The sequence below is a fragment of the Acanthisitta chloris genome, unplaced genomic scaffold, assembly GCF_000695815.1.
Source record: "Acanthisitta chloris isolate BGI_N310 unplaced genomic scaffold, ASM69581v1 scaffold29355, whole genome shotgun sequence".
NCBI lineage: Eukaryota > Metazoa > Chordata > Aves > Passeriformes > Acanthisittidae > Acanthisitta > Acanthisitta chloris.
The window spans coordinates 34,377-49,701 of NW_008674731.1; the positions used below are offsets into that span (position 1 = coordinate 34,377).

A 15,325-nucleotide genomic window follows, 5' to 3' on the forward strand; every position below is an offset into this window, starting at 1 on the left:
ATGTTCCATTTTGAATATCATCTTTGCTATATTGAGTCAGCTGCTCCATCAGGGATTTGATGGGCACCGAATTTACCAAACAGAAGTGGATTGTTCTAATGACAAACTGGAAGAGATCAAGCCTTTCCTTGAATTATTTCAAGAATACTTAGTCCTGCCAAAGTCAATTTCTGAAGACATCAGAGAAATGCAATATACGAAACTTTTTACTGAAGTAATTTTCAGCCAGCTCCTAGGACACCCTGCATGCAGTGGAGAAGGATACAAAGACAGATGCAATGAAATATTTCAGTATTTCTATCCTTTAAGCTTTACATTTGGCAAAATGTTCCAGTAGTTTGGGTTCTGATCTTTGTTCAAGACAAAAACAGACATTAAAACATGTTCCTTCATAGCAACTGTAAAATCAGCTTTAATGGAATTAGGACCATCAGACAGAGCTCATTCTTGTCAAACATGAAAATAATACCTCTCTTAATATCTTCATTAGTTTCTTATATATTTCTTGCCCTTTGCAAATACCCTTGCATTCGTATGTTCCCATTCTGATGCATTTCCTAGCAGGATTATTGCCCTCCCTCAGTAGACTTTGACATTTCAGAATCATTGTGCTATCACAAATATTAGAATCTCCAAAAGGACAGGATTGGGAATGGTCAGCAGATTAAAAATGTTTGCTTGAAGTTTATTCTTTGGTTTGAAGTAGTGGGGGGAAATATTTGCATAAATGAATTTTTAATAGATACTAAAAATAAAAAGCTGCTAAAGAAAATGTAGCTTGTCTGCATTATCATGCAATTTTAATTATGCAAGAATTTATGTTCTTTGTGTATTTTGACTTACGGCCATGTGAGACACATGAGTGAACTGTCACTCATGCAGAAATAATTATAATTTGTCCATATAGGGGAAAAAACCCTGGGAAAATATGAAAACACTTTTCATTGGCAGTAAACACTAGTTGTTGTTAGTCACTTGAGAAAATTATTCTTAGCAGACTATACAAATTCTGTAGTTCAAAGTGTTCCCTAAAAAGAGGTGTATTAGCACGTGGCTAGATCCACCACAGAAATAGATTTTATCAACTAAGGAGCTGTATCCTTCTGTACCATAACATTAATTTAAATTTTTTTCTTTCCCTTGAACAAGAGAAAATATTTTGATTCAGTGTTTAATAATCCAAGTCAGGTTATTTAAAATAATGTTCACTTGGAATGTACTGAGTGTAAAATGCTAATTTTAGAGTAGTTACTTTTCTACAGTATTGCAAACCAAAATCTTTAGTTTCTTACCTGTAAGAGAACCAGTTTGTAAAGAGTCTTTAGACTTTGCACTTCTCCTTTTCCCAGGTAAGTGGCAAATAGCTAGTTGTCACTGACACATAGGGCAACAAATGGATGAAGCAAGCATGGATTCTGAGATCTATAATTTTTAATAATTTTTAAACTAGCTACAAAATGTCAATCACTTCACAAACTGACAGGAGACATAAGGAATTTTTCATATTACATGCTGTAAATGATATTTATCTCACAGTTTATCTAGAGTTCATTCATTTAGGTTTTTTAATTATTTTTTAATTGTCAGCTACTAAACATCTCAGCGATTTGGTGTGCATAGCTCTAGGTAAGCAACAGAGAACTGTACTGATAACAAACCACATGGGGATAGCGACTAGTAAGAGAGAGCCTTATAAAAATTACATTTCTTTGCACCATTTCATATGGTAGTTGCTTTCTCCAAAAGATAGTCTTCAAAAGCAGCAGACAAACCCAATATATTACACTTATTTCTTTTTGTCTTTGACATATTTTCAGCCAAGCTTTTATTTTGCTGGCAATGGCTAAATGGTGAGTGCCAAATCCCTCTTTTTTTATAATTAAAAAAAATGATCATGATTAATAACTATATATATCAACAAGAAAAAAGTGGCACAACTGCAAACTTGCTGGTATAACATAGTCCCAAAAGAGTCCGAATACTGAGCATGCTTTTGTTGTCATTGTTGGTGTGCTACTGCCATGGGAAAATTCTTGTTTAAGTAGGAGTCTAAAAGTCTATTTATTCCTCATGCATAAATGCATAAATCACATCACTTTTTAGTGCAATGCTTGTTATAGTAATATAATTCCACATTGTCTAATCATGAAATCATAACAACAGATAATGGCAATGAAGAACTGAAGACAGCAGGTTTAAGTGCTTAAACATCATGATACCCAAAGACAGGAGCATGGCAGTAGCTCTGTGGAATGTCACAGTTTTACAAGAACAATACTGTATATTTAAAGGTTAACAGCACGTTTAGCATTCCAACAGTGTTGTCATTCAGCACACATCATTAAAAAAAAAAATGAGAAGAGGGAAGAAAAGAAAAGAAATCCAAAACAGAAACAAGGAAAGGAAAAACCCCAAAAAACATCATAGTGAGCTATAGCCATCAAATCAGCACTATGTACAAAACCTTTGGAAAGAAAGATATCTAGAAAAAAATAATTACAAGTATCATTTTTGGAAAGCTGACAAACTACACAGGACAACATTTACAATGGGGCTGATATGTGCATGTGTGCAAACCTAGTAGATAAATACCATGATAAAAGCATGACGGTGCTGCCCTGTTGGACAGCATTAAAAGGAAATGCACTTCACTGCATTTAACCGCTGCCCAGCATCTTTGTTGCACGCTGGTTGGCTTCATCAATCCTGGTTTTGTTGGAATCAGCCTAGGGAAACACAAAGGAAAGAAACGGATGAATACAGGGATGACATATCTACAATGCTCTGCAGATACTTCTGTAGTTTTGGCTAGGTCAGGGAGAAAAAAAATAAAAGGCTTGAAAACACCAGAGCTGCTTTTTTTAGTGGTGTGAGGGACCCAAAAGGAAATTACAGATTTGCTGATTTTGTGACACTTCAGGTAGCTTTTGAGTAGAGCTTCTATGTTTGTATTCAGCTTCACCCAAGTCTTGCAAATGCTGTGTCAGGTCTGTAGCTGTTGCTATTGATAGTGCTAGCAGTATGGATGGTAAAGGCTGATGATGTGCATGTGGAGTTTGCCGGTGAAAAGCTTCAGTACACTCTAAGATTCAGTGGACCTGGACTCTAATTTAGATCATTAGGCATGCAGGCAAAACTACAGTTTGGGTCAGCGTAGAGAATCGCTGGAACAGAAAAGCTACATCATCTGATGCAGGGAATGCTGGCAAAGAAATTTCTTTGAAATGATCAGCCTGGATCTCTTTGCTCTACTTGTGAAAGAAAGAGAATAGGTAGGAGTGATGCCAGTACTCCCAACAAAGTTCACCAGAGTAGTTGCAAGACAGAGTAACCTCTCTCACTGGGCAGCAGCATACACAGGAATTAAGGCAGCGATTCTGCTGTTATTTGAAGCAGTCAAACTGGAATTTTGATGGTTGGACTGGATGATCTTAAAGATCTCTTCCAACCCTAATGATTCTATGATTCTGTGAATTTAGTCCAGCATTGGTTGGACCATTAACTTCCCTGTTTTCTGTAGGGTAACACTTGTCATAATTATAAAATGTTGTTTGTAAAATGGAACCACTTGGGAGGTTCAGGAGTTCTCTCTGAGTTGACCATGACTTTCTGTAGCTCTGCAGAAGTTAGTTTTGGAGACCAAGGGCATTGTTTTAGCTGACAAAAATTGTCCAAGCTCCATTCAACCCCAGGTTACCATGCTGACTTATTCTAGATAGACTAGAGAATGGTTTCAATTTTTGAAATCAGACCTGTGGGAAAGGTGATAATTGTGTTGCTGCTTTAAAAGCGTGAGCTCCAATAGCTAACACTTTTCTGTGGTTTGATGGCTGCATTTTGTTAGTTTTGATGATTGTTCCCACATCTCTGGGGTGTATCCAAATTGTACAGATTTATTTTAAATCTCCAATCTTGCAAAGACAGAATGGTAAAGCAACTTTCCCATATGCATTTAAAAATCCTTAAAAATGGTTATATTGATGTGCAATAAATCATTCTTAAATATCTTGGGCTTTTCTCCATAATTGTTTTGGAAAATGCATTGTGGACGTGTATTTTTAGTGCAGTGGCATGTGCCAGATCCTCAACAAGCATAAATGAGCATAATTACTCATTACAAGCCACACTCCTTTATTTTAGCCATGAGTTTGACCTTGTCTACCACAGTACAATTTTGTGTGCTTTTGCGAAAAGGCTACCTAAAAAGTTAATGGTTTTGGAAGCAGTTGCATTTGTCACGAAATGCATGAATATTAATTGAATATTGTTGAAATATCATGTTTCTAAATAGGAAAACTAGGTTTAGACCATAGTATCTAGCAGATGAGGTTGCATCGAAGGCAGTGGAAGTCTTTGTGCAGACCTTCCCACCTAGGTGAAGACAGGGTGCTTCGAGCCCTTCCTGCTTTTCTCACAGTCTCCTGTTTATGGCTTGTTTTAGGGACAGCCTCTTCTGGTGATGATGTCTGTGCCCTTTGACCTACTCATCACATCATCATTTACGTTTTTGTCCTTTTCTCTCCAATCTGAGGAAAGGATAAAGCCTTTTATTAATTGCTATCCCGATTACTGTGGACAGATCAGATTACGTCTCTGCATTAGGGTTTGGATGTGTGCATTCAGTTTAACACAAATCCTTTAGGAGCATTTGGGTTAGCTTCATGATGCACCCCAGCTTTTCCAAAGTATGCCAGCCAAGTGTCTTTCTAACAGTCATAACTGATCCAAAGCACAGTGCTCAAGCTAGTCAGGAAGAGAAAACAACCCTAGCAATGCTGCATGCCCACTGCTGGCTAGGGATGACGATCTATTGGCATATTTAATTACAAAATGGATGTGTGTGCATTTGTGGTTTCAGTATTATCCAGCTAACCATCATTTCTGGTTTTGATAGCGCTTTTTCCAAATATTTTGTGTTTCTTTTTCTAGTATCTCACGACTGTGTGTTCTTACTTTGAGAAATTTGGCATATTTTCACTAAGACTGAAGACTGTCTTTTTTCTGTGCCCCTTTCATGATGACTCCTCTGTGCAGAATGCAGATCCATCTTCCAGAAATGTGTCACTGTTCCTTAGCCAAGGGCTCTGGGTGCAGAGCCCTGTCTGTGAGGCTGGATTTAATGAATCCTGTTAGCTTGCAATGCTAGTTTGCCACTGCTGTATGAAATGCCTAACTCCATCAGACCACACAGATGTGTAAAGCTGACCCTGCAGTCAGCTGACTGCTCTCAGCACGCACTGCCTAGAGGTTTGGCCCATGTGCTTCATGTGCACAAAGGGCTTGGCCAATGTTTTCAAAATCCAGATGTTTGCAAGCCTGAGCTGGTAGGAGAACACTGACTTGTTAGGCTTGCTGTAGTTTGTGTTAGTAACCTGCAGGCACAGGTAGGACAATGCTGATTTCCATCCACAGGGCACATTCCTGCCTGTATGTTATGACATGAGCAGAGGAGGTGGTAACATAATAGTGCATGCCCTCACACTTGCTTTGAGAAAACAACATCTTCAAGGCTTCTTATTTAAAGGTAGTTACTACAAAGGCTGTGTAATCTCCCAGTCCCTTCTCACAGTATAGACAGATGTGCTGCTTTCTAGTGCTTTTCATATGAATAACAGCAGTAAATCCTTCCCCTCATGCTCCTAGTTTTTCCAGAAATACAAAATGGTGCAGAATGGCATCCCAATAGTACTGTGCATTTCCCCATACAGTCAAACAAACACATGCAGCTTTATAAAACAAAATTTTTGACCTACACAAAGCCATGTGCTCTATGGTGTCATGTGACTGTCTCTCTGTCAGGCATGAACTTCCCACCTTTAAGACAATGCATACTTCACCCAGTTCTTCCTGGAATCTAACTCCAATAAGGAAAAGGCTCAGTGCAGTATTTAATTTTTTCACTCAGGTCTGATGTAGTTAACTGACATGAAAAAGAGGCCTGGACTTCCTGCTCATGTGGGGAGGTTTGCATGTGTAAGAAGGCTCAAGAGTACAAGCTCTACCACTTGAGGTCAGAATTAACTCTAAGCACCACATATAAGTCCTTGGGTTAGATCCTCAGGTTGTGTAAATCTCAGCGGAAGTCAGGCATTGTGTTGATTTTACACCAGATGAAGATCTAGCCTCTTATGTCACTTCAGCCTGGCTGTGCCTCAGCCTGGAGCTCTGCCAGTACGAATGCAGATGGCTTGCAGATCTTGGGATCTGAGGATGGCAGTGAGCTCCCAGCTGGGTTAGGAGGGCGCTGATCTCTGCTTCAGAAATCTGCAGTGTAGGTCTGGCACCGGAATAGTGCACTTTGCTTTTTTAGGTGGTGATTTTGCAGTATTAATGCTGAGCTTTTGTATTTGACAGGGTAATGTGGGGCCCAACTATATATAAATGCTTTTATGTACACACATACACACACCCAGAAAGCAGGTGGATCTCTGTCCTAATGTTGTTATAAGCACAAGACTAGCAGCACTCTTACCATATAACAAAGCCTTGTTTAATAAATTGTCATTCTCTTTTGGGGATTGGTTCTCTAAGCAGGTGATCTAATCCTGGAATTTCCAAGGAAGGAAAAGTCCAGGAAGGTTTAAAACTTTCCAGGAAGTGCCAGGGCGTTCAGACACAAGCTCCACAGTTCTGCATAGCTCTGGGCACTTCTCCTTTCCCAGAGCTGTTGCAGAAGAAGCCTTGATGTGTCCTAAGGCATCCCCTTGATAGTTGTTGCCTGGCAAAGTCTACAGTGTGGGGCTGTGTTGCAGCTCTGCTTTGGCCCAAGGATTTGGAGGGAGAAGAGAGAAGCTCTACCACAGCTATATCTGTCCCTTGTCCTCCAATCTGAAGAGAAACTGCCGCATGCATAGCCCATGCTCACAGAAGGGAAAACATAGCCCCTTTTTGGGTCCTCTTAAAAATGTCAGCTCTTACCTTCTCCATGATCCTGTCAATCTGGCGGTTCTGTGTGTCGATCTCATTGCCCATGTCCAAGGCCATGTGACGTAAGTTGCCAATGATGCCGCTGACCTGCTCAAGGTTCTCATCCATTTCATTTTCCCGGGCATCGTTTGTTACCCTGGGAGCAAAAGACCAGTTCTTTAAAGGAGAGACAGAGGAGATTCCCTCTGAAACTGTGATACACCTGAAACCTCCTCTGCATCCTCCTTCACTTGTCACTTGAGGAGCAGGCTGCTGTGCTCAGCTTGGAAGAAAAGAGATTAATAAGTAGGTTGCCTGAAAAACACTGCATGCGTATTTTCTGGGTGCTCCATCTATACTGCTCATGTCTGCTGTTACTACAAGTGTTGCTGTCTGAGCTTGTCTGTACCACACACTGCACCTCTCTGCTAGTGATCATCCTTCTCAAACAGAGAATGGAAGGATGCTCCATTTGGGTCTGAGTGTGGTTAGACTTCATGGGAAATTCTGGAGGGTGGTGGAATTACAGCTATACCGGGTCCCCTCACTGAAGTTCACATAGCTAAGGGGATACGGTCCAGTCCTTGTACACTTGGGGCTCACAGATTTACTGGGGAAGAACTGCTTAAGATGTGAAAATCGTGACCTAATATCCTATTTAATTAAATGTATTTCTGGTAAATGACAGAAGCAGCTTCTCTCAGATTTACTGGCTTTTAGTAAAGATCCTTCATCTCTCATTCTTAGCACTGTCTTTTGCAGCTGCTTGCTTTTTGGAAGACTGAGCTTGTCCCTGAGTCAAGGCCCAGTTCAACTCTCCAGTGACTAAAGAGGCATGTGGTGACTGACGCTGGGAAAAGCAAGGTCCATGGGTCCCACTCAGAAAATCCCTACTTTGAGCCTTTTATGCAATTTGTTTTCATGTAGGTGTCAAAAGGGTGCTCCAGGCCATCTGCAAAACAATTATGGTGTCGCATAACTTCCTTTGCTGCTATTCTGTTAGCATTCCTGAGCCTTCATTTTGATGGGCCTGGCATCCAGAAATTAAAAAAAGTGAATGGCAGACCCAGCAAACTTAAATGGCAACTCCATCCCACGCTCCAGACTGCATGACAGCGTTGTTTCTGTCACACTGATTTCCCTTTATCAAAGCATCCAAAAAAAAAAGTGGATAATAGTTTTTTTGAAAGATAATTACTTATTAATCCAGTGTCCTTAATCTTCAGAGATCAAAGCTTTGCCTACTGGTATGCTGTTATCTATTCACTGATAGCATTGTCATCTAAATACGTGCTCTAGAAGCACTGTAATCAGTAGGTGCTTATTGCTGGATCCCTATGTATCAAGGGACATCTGCAGTCTGGTTGCCACTAGCAGAGCTGTGTGTTTCAAACTGGCTTTCTACTATGTTTCTCCATCATTGTGGCTTTACAGCAGCTGAGGAATGAGGCATCATTCCCTGTTCACCGAGATTTTCTGGATAGTCATGAGCAGGGAAGGGGCATACCTCCAGTTAAAAGTGTACTTCAAGTTCTGTACTTGGCTCGGTGCTTTGGCAGGAAGCCTGAGGATTTTTCTTGTTGAAAAGAAAGGAAGGGCTGCTGGATGCTTTGGAACATCTTCTGGCAAGGATGCGTAAGGGGCATTAGATGCCTTGAGACATAATGGCAATAAACTAGTATTTATCTGACACTTCATTTCTGAGGCATTTGACAACTGTCATTAATTAGATCCAAAATAATGCCCCCAGGAAAAGTGTTCACACAAGGAGCTGGAGTGCAGAGGACAGTGCTGACTGGCCATGACAGTCTGCAACCTCACAATACTGCTGTGAAGAATATAAATAGATATTATTTCTATCTGGGCAGTCTTAGGGAGGAAGGTTTAGGGCTGCATTTGCAAGCATCTTCTGGTTCTCACTTAATTCCAGGGTTTCCAGCAATGTAACCATCCTTTGCAGTAGCTGAGGTGAGCACCCACAGGGCCCGGGGAAGTCGTTGGACACAATAAGCCTTTAGTACCTGTCTTGATCACTTTCAACCTGAATCCAAGCACCCACCACTTGGTGGCAAACACTGGCTCCATTGCATTACCCAGCACCTCTGAAGGAGTTAATGAGCATCGCAGAACTCATGACCATATGGAAGAAATCTAAATATATCAGTGACAAGGAGAATAGAGAGAAAACAGTGGATAAAAAGGCTCACCTGCGGATAAAGCCACCACTGATGGCCATCTGCTCCCGTTCATCTACGACACGTGCAGGCTGGCTGGCTACAACACCATCCTGATTATTGCCCCAGGCTTTTTTGTAAGCATCACTTGATTTAAGCCTATGCAAAAAAGATGATGAGTAACAAAGCATCGAGTGGACTAGGACAAATGCAAAAGTCTTTACCTCTCCAAGCTAAAAGCTGAATCAAGCAAATGAGTTTTCAGATAGAGGGTCATTGATTGCATACCGATATATCATAGCCCTGAATAAAAGGAGGGGTTTGGTTTTGGTTTGGTTTTTACTTTACTGCCACAACAACAGTGATGGTCAGAGGTTTTATTTCCAATAGGGTGAATTGCGATTGTCAAGTCTACAACACTGCACACAAGTTTTTGGATGTTGACTTAGTTTCCAGAAAGAAGGGAAAAAAAAAAGTAAAAAGAAAAAGAAAAGAGAAGAAGAGAAGAAATACAGATAAGTAGAAAACATTGTTTCATTTCAATGACACGTATGTTTTGACATCAAACACAGAGAACGTACTGGCAGACAGACATAAAGACAGTACTGCCAAGTATAGTGTGTACATCACATCACAGCAACACACCCTCTTAGAGAAAAACAGATTTGGCTATATTGTAACATTTTACCATGCAGAAGATTGGGTTTCTGTTGATATTTTTTTAATATGTATGTGGCATAATCGGCAAGTAAAGCCACTGACCTTTTCCAAGGTGATTTAGGGATGATTTTATTATACAGCTTGTTAGATTTTTCAAATAATATATCGGTACTTGAAAATAGTAATCATACATCGACAGTTGATGTACAAACCTTTGTCCACAGAGACAAAAAGTAAAATAGGCAGAAGTGAAATGAGTGCAGGAGAAAATAAAAGATACGAGCAGTCTAGCATCAGAAAGGGAAATTTTTCTACATTTTCCTTCATGCACCAGCTACAGGCATGAATAAGAAGTAAAGCATTCTCACTAAGCACAGTTGCCCCAATAGTTCATCATACCCTTAATGCATCAGCAGTAACAGCCTTCACAATAAGCAAGACACAGGCAAAAATGGATCATCACTTCCTTCAGCAGTTTTAAACCACAGGACTTTACCAATAGCCTAGCAACTTGTTATATTTGCTCTTTATGACAGTTACATTAGCTTTCAGAGAGCCATTTTTGACTGAGCTGCCATGGATAGAAAATTAAAATCCAGGCACACTTACAGTGTCAGGCTGACATGTGCAGCATATTTAGGGTTGCTGTCATCTGGGTCATCAGCCAGGATTGAACACTTTAACAGAAGAGTCTGAGTGTTTGGGGTCCATAGGTGTAAGTTCTTGATTTTATTCTGGAAATGGAGCAGTTTCCAACAAAGCCATTGGGAACTGCAAGTCTCCATGGTTTTCCTGTTCTTTGGTCAGCTCCAATTGGTCATATATAGAGAGCCCTGTGGCTTGGATTTTGGGTGAGGAACTGAAGGTGCTTCTGGGGGATTTTGGGAAGGACATGACAAACCCACCTCTGGTGTTATGTTCTCTCCATGCCCCCTGAAGCAGCTCAGTTTTAAATGAGCCTGAAGATGTGTTGCATACTCCAATATAGAATTAAAATGTGGATTACAAGTCGATCTTTCCTACTCATCTGTTTTATTGCTTATTTCCTATTGAAGTTTGTGAAGAATTAAAAAGATGATGGTTGGCTTGTTTGATCTTAGTTCTGAAACTATACATCAGCTTTGGCATTTCTAGAAATGCGTGAAAGTAATTCTCTTGCTGCAGATACATTTACAGGTTTTTGCCTTTTCTTTAGACCTGTGCAACTTTGAGAGAGAGACAGTCTCTATGTTTGAGATAAATGATTTTATACACCCAGAATCTGATCTCTGTTTTCTTGTGTACTTTGGATTAAAGTCAATAGGTGGAGTCTGGGTCTGCTCATGGTCAATAGCAGTTGTCCTTTTGAATGCAGCCTGGTCAAAGTTTCATGCCATGGGCATTTGGGGTCTTCTAGAATGTAGGATCAAGCCTTATGTATTGGAAAGGCTCACGGAGTTGTACTTTCACTGTATAATTATGCATGAAATGGTTAATATTTTTAAAATATATGCCATTAATCGCCCACCAGCCAGAAGAGCATTAGGGGATCATGGTGATTCTGATGCCCAGAACCATATGGATTTCTCTCCTACACTCACTCCTCAGAACATCATCTTATTCCTACCAGTTGAGTCCTGGCAGAGTGATTCAAGGAACAGTGTCTAAAAGCATTGTTCATCCACAGTTTTTGTGAACACTGATTAGCAATGCTGCTTTATGAAATCTGGCTGCAGACTGCCAAGGTCAGAATACTGCCTGAGAGAAGGGAAGAGACACCTTTACAAATGCATGTCTCCCACACTGAGTGCACACAGTGCTCTTGCAGCGTGACACCGCAATCATAGGGAAGTGGCGAATGTTCTAAGCCCATGTGCCAGGTGCTAATCCCATCCATGTCACATGTCTGGCTGTCAGTTCTGAGCTTTCACAGCTTTTACAACCTGGCAGATACAAAGTTTCTGCTGCATTTGTACCTGCTGCTCTTCTTCACGGGGTCCTCTCATGCAGGACAGCAGGGCTAAAGCCTGTATCAGAGCTCATACAGATTGCAGGCAAAGGCTGTGTGTGTGTATGTGTGTGTCTTCCCATTCCTCCTTCCCTCTCTCCCATTGTGCACACCAAGGCAATAGTACACATATTCTGGGCAAAATGTTGACCCCAGCAAAGTATTCAGGACTTGGTACATGGGAGCAAAATTGATTTTTTTAAAGCTGAGGTAGTATCTGCATTGTGTCCCAAGGGAATTAACTTCAAAATAAATGTAACTGATAAGGCGAAACCCCAGTCCTGTTGTTCTGATTTTTGGGAAAATACCCACGGAACTCTCTGACAGCTCTTTCCTTTGGTCTTGAAAATCACTGTAGGATCAGACTTTGGCTGCAAACAAATTATCCTGTAGAAAGGGAGTTTAATACTGAGAGCTACTGCTCTCTGCTTTGTTTCCTGCACAATCTCTGGCCAACCATTTATGAATGTTTTCACTGTAAGCTGGTTGAATGCTGGATTTGCCATTCCTCAAGGACTTCTGGTTGGTCCACTTTGTCCCCAACTTCCTACCCCCGCACAACTGCATATCACATTTTCATTTGGCATTTAAAACAAGCTTTGCATCACTTGGAGGACGGTTTCGTTCAAGTGTGATGGCATGCAAGCAAATTAGATGCATTTCAACATTTCTGATTAGTGTACTTGCTACCCAAACCAGAGAAATTTGGCATGTTCAGTTTACTCAAATTTGTTGCCCATGGCAGGATGAAAACCATTTCAGGTTGGGTTCCAATTATGAAACATCATGTCTCTTTCAAGATCTCGTCAAGGACTAGTTCTATTGAATAAAAAAAAAGATGTGATTTTCATCCATAATTTTAAGTAATGTTTAGCATGGCCTCTTCTGCAGTTTTTCAACTGTTTTGTTTATTAAACTTGTTGGTGAAAATATGTTTCAGATTTTAGGGTATCCAGGAATAAGGTAGCCCCAGTGCTTTTGGTCGCTGGAAAATGGAACCACTCAGTACACTTTGTGTAAAATGTTGAAACTTTTACCATTAAAAGGTGTTAACAGTGAAGCTTTCACTGCAGTATGCCTGATTTTAATGCATCTACAGTAATTCCCAGTCAGTTTTCTATGCTATGAGATGAATGCATTTGAACCAGAATCGTTCTTTCTGCATGCCACATGCTCATCCTGTCCATATGCCTAGCAAGGATGAGCTTCACAAGGCCTTTGGGATCAGCCTTAAGTGCTCAAAGAGATGAGGCAGGCAGCACCTACTTGTTACATGGACAGACACAAAGACCACAGAATTTTCCTAGGTCCGTCAAATTCTTTTCTGCTTCTTTCATGTCCTTATTGATTTGGTCCATTCCCTCTTCGATGCGTTCCAGTTGTTCTGATTAAACACAAGTATTTTATCCCCACAGAATGAAGCAGATGGAAAAGGACAAAGAAAAAAAAGACAAAAACTTCAGACATTCACTGTGACAAAAAAACTGGACACCACACAGCAGAGCCGGTACCCAGTACCTACTTGTTACAAGGACATATGAAAAGGCCACAGCATTTCCCTAAATCTTTTAAATTTTTCTCGGCCTCCTTCATGTCTTGGTTGATATGGTTCATGCCTTCTTCAACACGATCGAGTTGTTCTGGTCAGGACAAAGGGATGACAGTGTGGAATGAATTGTATTTTTGTTTGTTTGCTTTTGTCTTCAACAGAACATGAAAAATGACCATGTAGAACTGAATTAATAATGACATTCCAATGCATTAATCTGAGCTGATGCATTGCTGAAAGGATGGAAGCCGCACTGGATGCTGAAGAGTTTTTTACTAATATGGGAAGAGTAAAACAAAGGAGGAATTTATTTGAAATATATTAATAAAAACAAGATGTAATGATGTAGAAAGGAAGGGTTATAAAGTTCAAAGTCCAGAAACATAATGCAATACATCCACTTACTAAGACACAGTGACATCCAGGAGAAAGAAAGATAGTGTTAATATTTTGCATTTAGGTATGTTAATATAAGAGAAAAGATGTCCTACCATGGAAAATACTTCAGTTACTTACGCTTACAAATGCCTTGGAAATAGGTGATTTAGGGCAGCATAATTGCTTTGATTAGTGAATGAGAGAGCTGGTAGTAATAGTAACCAGAAATGGAGCGAGCTGTTAAGGGCTCGTATCCATGTACCCCTTTCTCCAGACGCTGAGGAAACTGAGACCTGCCACCTTCATTGGCATTGGATCTCTTATCTGAGCATGGCCTCAGGGCTGGTTTTCTTTCTGGCATGGATGCTGCAAACCAGGAGTAACCCCAGTGAACACAGAGCAATTGCATCCACTTCAGAAGCCTGATGCTCACTGCGAGAGGACAGCTGGCTATGACTTTCCTTGTCTCTGTCACCAGGGGATCTTATGGAAATAGGCATTGGGTAAAGACTCATGCTTCCTGCTTTGCTCCAGGGAAAGTTAAGAAGCACCAAGCTCAGAAACCAGATATATATAGACATTGTGTCTCTGCCGGCATCAAACAGAATTTGGCGTATTTCTACCTAAGGCTGATGATGGTGTTCGGTTTTCTTAGTGACTTGGTGGCTCAGAATAATTTAATGTGTTAATTTTCACTATTAAAGCTGGGAAAAAATGCCCTAGAGGAGCAGAATGCCACAATTTGAAAGTGTAGAAATGGATTCTCTGCTGATGTAAACAGATATGGATCCAGTGGGACCAGAGGTCTTATGTGGAGTCTGCAGTAGCAACAGCATGGGTGGAAAGTCTCACCATTTGTTCATGAAGGATAAACTCAAATACTACCCAGGATCAGAAAGTTACTTGGAGTGGCATTTCAATCTATTAAAAATTGCAAATGTACCTAAAGAGGCAAAGTCAAGCAATCCCAGTAAAACACAAATTCATCCTTATTCCCCTTATTGAATAGAAAAAAAACAAAACCACAGAATTAGACCATAGAGGAAGGAACTAAGAGCACTGGTTATAGGAGGAATTTAATGACATTCCCTAATGTTAACTGAATCCTTTCCAGAAGAAAAAAAATGTAATTTTAGAAGAAAAATCATGTGCATATTGACGTCAGTACAAAGCTCCTCTTGACTTCTTTGGGAACATGAATAGGCCTAATTTCTTACTTGGGTTTCTAATAACACTTGAGGTTTAGATTTTCAAAGCTTTCTGGAGGATTTGGATACCCAATTCCCATTAAAATTAATTAAAAGAAATTAATTTTAATGGAAAACAGGCACCTCACCCCTCGAGGTCCTAGAAAATCCTGGCCTAAAATTATTCAAGCTGAAATAATTCAAATATTGAACTTGTGCTCTTTGTTTAATTCTTGCATGAGACTGGGCTTTGAGGAGAGGTGCCATGTCAGTATGGCAAGATGCATCTGCTTTTCAGCTGCCAGTTCTTATTCACCTCAGCTGGATGGGCTGAGTTATTGATGCCGAAACCAAAAATATATTTAGAGGATCAGAGTTACCTGGCTCTGTCCTCCAAAAGGGGCATATATGATGTAAGCAAAAGATTGGGAAACTAAGAAGGAAACCTGAGAGAGAGACTGCACAAGTTCTGCCAGATAAAGTG

At 40.3% G+C, this 15,325-nt stretch overlaps 1 protein-coding gene across 2 annotated transcripts in view; it reads right to left on the reverse strand.

Moving 5' to 3' along the window:
- Positions 1-1,409: 1,409 nt before the first annotated feature.
- Positions 1,410-15,325, reverse strand: part of SNAP25 (synaptosomal-associated protein, 25kDa) — a 29,137-nt gene continuing 15,221 nt past the window's right edge. Inside the window, exons 4-7 of one of the 2 annotated variants that reach the window (XM_009075471.1) lie at positions 12,994-13,111; positions 9,114-9,239; positions 6,919-7,063; positions 1,410-2,726 (exon numbers count right to left, since the gene is read on the reverse strand). In XM_009075471.1, coding sequence (XP_009073719.1) covers positions 2,658-2,726; positions 6,919-7,063; positions 9,114-9,239; positions 12,994-13,111 — 458 coding nt within the window. In that variant the 3' untranslated portion in view covers positions 1,410-2,657. Of the gene's footprint in view, positions 2,727-6,918; positions 7,064-9,113; positions 9,240-12,993; positions 13,112-13,249; positions 13,368-15,325 lie in introns of both variants that reach the window. The other variant, XM_009075472.1, reaches the window with a different exon arrangement.